Source organism: Sarcophilus harrisii, chromosome 1 (genome assembly GCF_902635505.1).
Source record: "Sarcophilus harrisii chromosome 1, mSarHar1.11, whole genome shotgun sequence".
NCBI classification, from domain to species: domain Eukaryota; kingdom Metazoa; phylum Chordata; class Mammalia; order Dasyuromorphia; family Dasyuridae; genus Sarcophilus; species Sarcophilus harrisii.
Window position 1 is genome coordinate 655746500 of NC_045426.1, and position 4271 is coordinate 655750770.

General features: G+C 36.3%; 1 protein-coding gene across 1 annotated transcript; it reads right to left on the bottom strand.

Annotated features, from left to right (window-relative positions):
• Nucleotides 1–1299: 1299 nt before the first annotated feature.
• On the bottom strand, nt 1300–2226 carry LOC100931994 (vomeronasal type-1 receptor 1-like). The gene has a single exon (XM_003762917.1). It carries the CDS (start codon nt 2224–2226, stop codon nt 1300–1302), a length of 927 nt encoding a protein of 308 aa, XP_003762965.1.
• Between the last annotated feature and the right edge of the window lie 2045 nt (nt 2227–4271).

Consider the following 4271-nt stretch of genomic DNA (forward strand, 5'->3'; position numbering starts at 1 on the left):
AGAGTCAAGCTCTTGAATAACAGGGTATGCTTTTATTCTTAAATCAGATATATCCTGTCCTTTTTTAGCTTTAACTAGTGCCTTTTGTAATCTTGTTATAGGGAGTGGACTAAGCTGCTTTATGGGTGGGGCTGATTGTGTCACTGCCCCTCCCCCTCCTCCTATTCCCTCCATCCATGAAGGGTTCATTGAGAGGGGTAGATCAGGGGATGGGGAATGCCCTAATGGTTCCTGTTGTATAGCACCACATTCGTTAATTTCACCAGCATTGTATTTAACTCCTTTCTTGTTTAATTCTTCATCTTTTCAGTAGCTGTTTTATCAGTACCCTTCCCCTCCTCCTCTTTCTTCTTTTTCCTTATTCTAAAACTTATGTAATTTCTGAAAGCCAATTGAATTAAGTTATATAATTATATATATATATATATATATATATATATATATGTATATATATATGATGCCTGAGGCTTCAAGTTTTTGTGCTGCTGTTTTGAGAACTAATTCAATGTCTTTAAGCTTTCAGTGCTTCAAAAGTGGTGTCATCCAAGGAGAAATTTGTTCTTTGTTCTCCTGGCCTGTATTCTGGTCTTTCCCTAGGAAAGAACCTCTTTTTGCTCCTGGAAATGGCACTCCTCTTATCATTGTCATTTTGATCAGGGCTTCTGCTTTCCTGAAATCACAAGTGCTAATGCTTCTTTCTGCCTTGGAACTGAGATTGGGACCCCTGTTCTCTTGTGAGTGATTATAAGCATTCTTCTCCAGCCCAGAACTGAGACTAGAGATCTTTTTCCCCTGTGGTCACAAGTATGAGTGTTCCTTTTCATCCTAGAATTGCAACCCAGAATTGAGTATAGGCAATGTACCAGGATCCTCCACTTAAGGTCAAGAAAGGGTTTTCTGTTATCAATTTCTGAATGTTTGTCTGACCCTCTTACAATTTGTGGAGTGAGAAGGAGCCTAAAGCTGATGAGTTTGCAATTATGTCTAAGTTGTGCTGCCTGATGCTGTTGCACATGTGCTATGCTCTGGACTGACAATTATCACAGTGTCATAGACTTCTCCTGCTCACCTCCTAAATTGTTTTTGACTGAAAAAAATGCCATTTTAAAATTTTATTGACTCTGTGATTCCATAATTCAATCTGAAACATTATTTTAAATATCTTTGGAGGGGAATGTTGGGAGAGTTCATCTGAGTTGGTGCATTCACTCTGCCATTTTGGGTCCTGATCTAAGAATAGAAAGCTACAAAAGTATAATGCACAGAGTAGTTGCATGGTCAGAAATGTGATTTAGAAAATCACTTTGGCAGCTGAATAGCAGATAGTTTGGAATGAATCCCTGTCAATAAACCAAAGGATTTCCTGGATCCCCAGGGGATCAATATAAAGGGACTAAGAGTTGGGAAACATAGACAAAGAATGGTAGCCATAGGCAACAACCAGAAGCGGTGTTGATAAAAATAGTTGATACAAATTGTACAGATAGAAATGAATGAGTAAAAGAAGACAAAGGTACTCACTAGCAGCAAGATGGTTCGAGTTGCTCTGACCTCAGGGAAGGTCCTGGCTGAGACACTGCTGCTATGAATTGCCTGTACTTTCTGATGATGTCTGTATAGCAAGTATACAATGTAGCAACTGACCAAGACTATAACTACTACACAGATTACATTTCTAATAGTAATTATACCCCAGTAAACATTATTATGAGTTTCAAGAGAACAATTTCCAAAATTAAGCTCATCAGGAGTATTGTTCATGTATCTTGGGCCCGTCACAGAAAACAGCACAGGAATTTCTAAAAGAAGATTGAGGATCCAGAAGAAAAGACAAAAGTAAATGATATGATCTAGGAACCAAGCTTTGAATTTTCCCAGTCTGGAGATACTAGAACTAATGATGACAGCCTGAAAGGTGCAAAGGTAGCAAGTAAAGCAAACTGAGAGTGCTATGCACAGTCTATGAATATAAGTGACAAGTTTACAGTCAACATCATTCAAGAAATTCCTCATTCCCAAATATATCGGTATGTCTAAGAATACTTTGGAAAAGAACATCATGAGGTTCACAAAGTTCATTTGGATGAAAATCAAATTGACAGGTTTTTTCCTATGGCCACTAAAGAAATTCAAAGAAAAAAAACAAAGAAGAAAGATGTTTGTTGGAACACCAAGTCCAGTCTGGAAGAGCATAATAATCCCAAAGCACATGTTAGTAGGAAACATGTTCTTTTTGTCTTGAAGAGAAGCTTTGAGAGACAAGCAACCTAGAGAAAAAAGAAAATCTATGTGATTGTTACATTTGAGGATTCCAGTCCAAGACTAACTTATACTGTTTGTGCTTTCCCTTCCCATGCCTAGGATTTTAAATAATGGAGAGAATTGTAAAGGATTCCTTTTAATCAAATTCTTCTACCTGTCCTTAACACTTGACCAATTTTATGTAGCAGAAGACTGAGTTCTGAGATGCCTCATAAGTTAGAAGAAAGAAAAAAATATAGATAGGAGCTTCCATATTCATAACTTCTCAGGAAAGTAGGTCCCAAATTAAGGTAACAATTGTGAGTGATCTAGCTGGAAAGCTCTTATTTTCTGCACTACTGTTCATCACTTCAATTACTGAAAAATAATAATCATGTAACTCACATTTAAAGAAAAGGCCATGTAAAATGAGGAGTACCAGAATGACTCATAGTGTGAGTTTATTTTTTTTGAGGAGATATACCAGATGTAATATTCTGCTAAATAGTTTGTTATATATCAGGAGCTAAGTGGGGCCAGAGTCTAGAGCACCTAGAGCTAGAAATCAGGAATATTTGAAATAATAGTAGCCTCAGATACTTAACAGCAAAGTGACTCTGGGAAAATTAGTTAACTACTGTCTGCCTTATTTTCCTCAAATGTAAAATGGAAACAAAACATGGATAGGGTGCTGGACCTGGAGTCAAGAAGAATTATATTTCTGAATTTGAATCTGGCCTCAGACATTTACGAGGTATATGACCCTGAGGAAATCACTTAACCCTCTTTGCCTCAGTTTACTCTTATGAAAAATGAGATGGAGAAGAAAATGACAAACCACTCCAGTATCTTTGCCAAGAGAACCTTATCTGGGGACATGAATAATCAGACACAAATGAAACAATTGAACAACAACAATCTATATGTATATATAAATGTTCATATATTATAAATACACATGTGTTATAATTAATAATGTGCATATAAATATAAGTATTTATGCATCTATGTGTGCATAAATTAAATGTGTTTATATTTTTGGTATGTATACACATGTATTTATGCATTTAAGTCTTTATGAATAAATAATATAAATAATAAACATCTAAGTAACAATTGTATCATATTTATTTAGCTCCTTTTCCTTTTTCCTTGAACTTTTTGGGAGGGAGAGTGGTAGCAACAGTATAGCTGAAAAATTTAGCAACCATTGGGCAATGTTATAAATTGATTTTCAGAATACTAGACCAATTCATAGCTCTAGCAATAGCAAATGATTATGAATATTTGTCTTTTTTCTCAAATTTGTCACCTTATATTTCAACTTTGCCTATCTGACAAGTGTGAAGTGGATTATTAGATTAACTTTTCATATTTCTCTTATTAGTAACAATCGGGAGAATTTTTTTATATTGACATTTTAGACTTCTTCCTTTGAAAGTTTCTTGTTCATATCCTTTGTATTCTTGTAAATTTGATTCAATACCTTATGCTGTTAAGATTTTTTTTCAAGGGGATTCTGGGAAAATGGCAGAGTAGATCAGACAATTTCAAGCTCTCCAGATTTTCCCCACAAATAGAACAAAATTGAGCCTAAGATCAAACATAGACCAGTGAAAAACAAATAAGACTTGGGGAAGAACTGGGGTCCTTCTGAAGTAACTGAAGAAGACCTGAAGAAAGATCCCAGATCCAGGGTTTATCCAGTACAAAGTATAAACATCTCTGAGCTAGCTTGACAGAAACACCAAGCAGAGAGCTCTGGGACTAGCTAGATTCAGAGATAGCCTCATTCACAACCACAGCAACTTTCCTCTCCTGAACAGTGTAGGAAGTTGGAGGTCTGAGTCTGGAAAGATTGAGGGAACCTCTGTTGATTAGGAAAGCCAGAACCAACTGTGCTGCTGAGACGCTACCCTGGGCCAGAAGAAACCTTCACATTCTTGGTGAGTACAGAAACACTGGAGTAGTATACATGCTGGCTGTGTTATTCCACAGCCATTGACAGTAATATTCCTATGTGTTTTCTA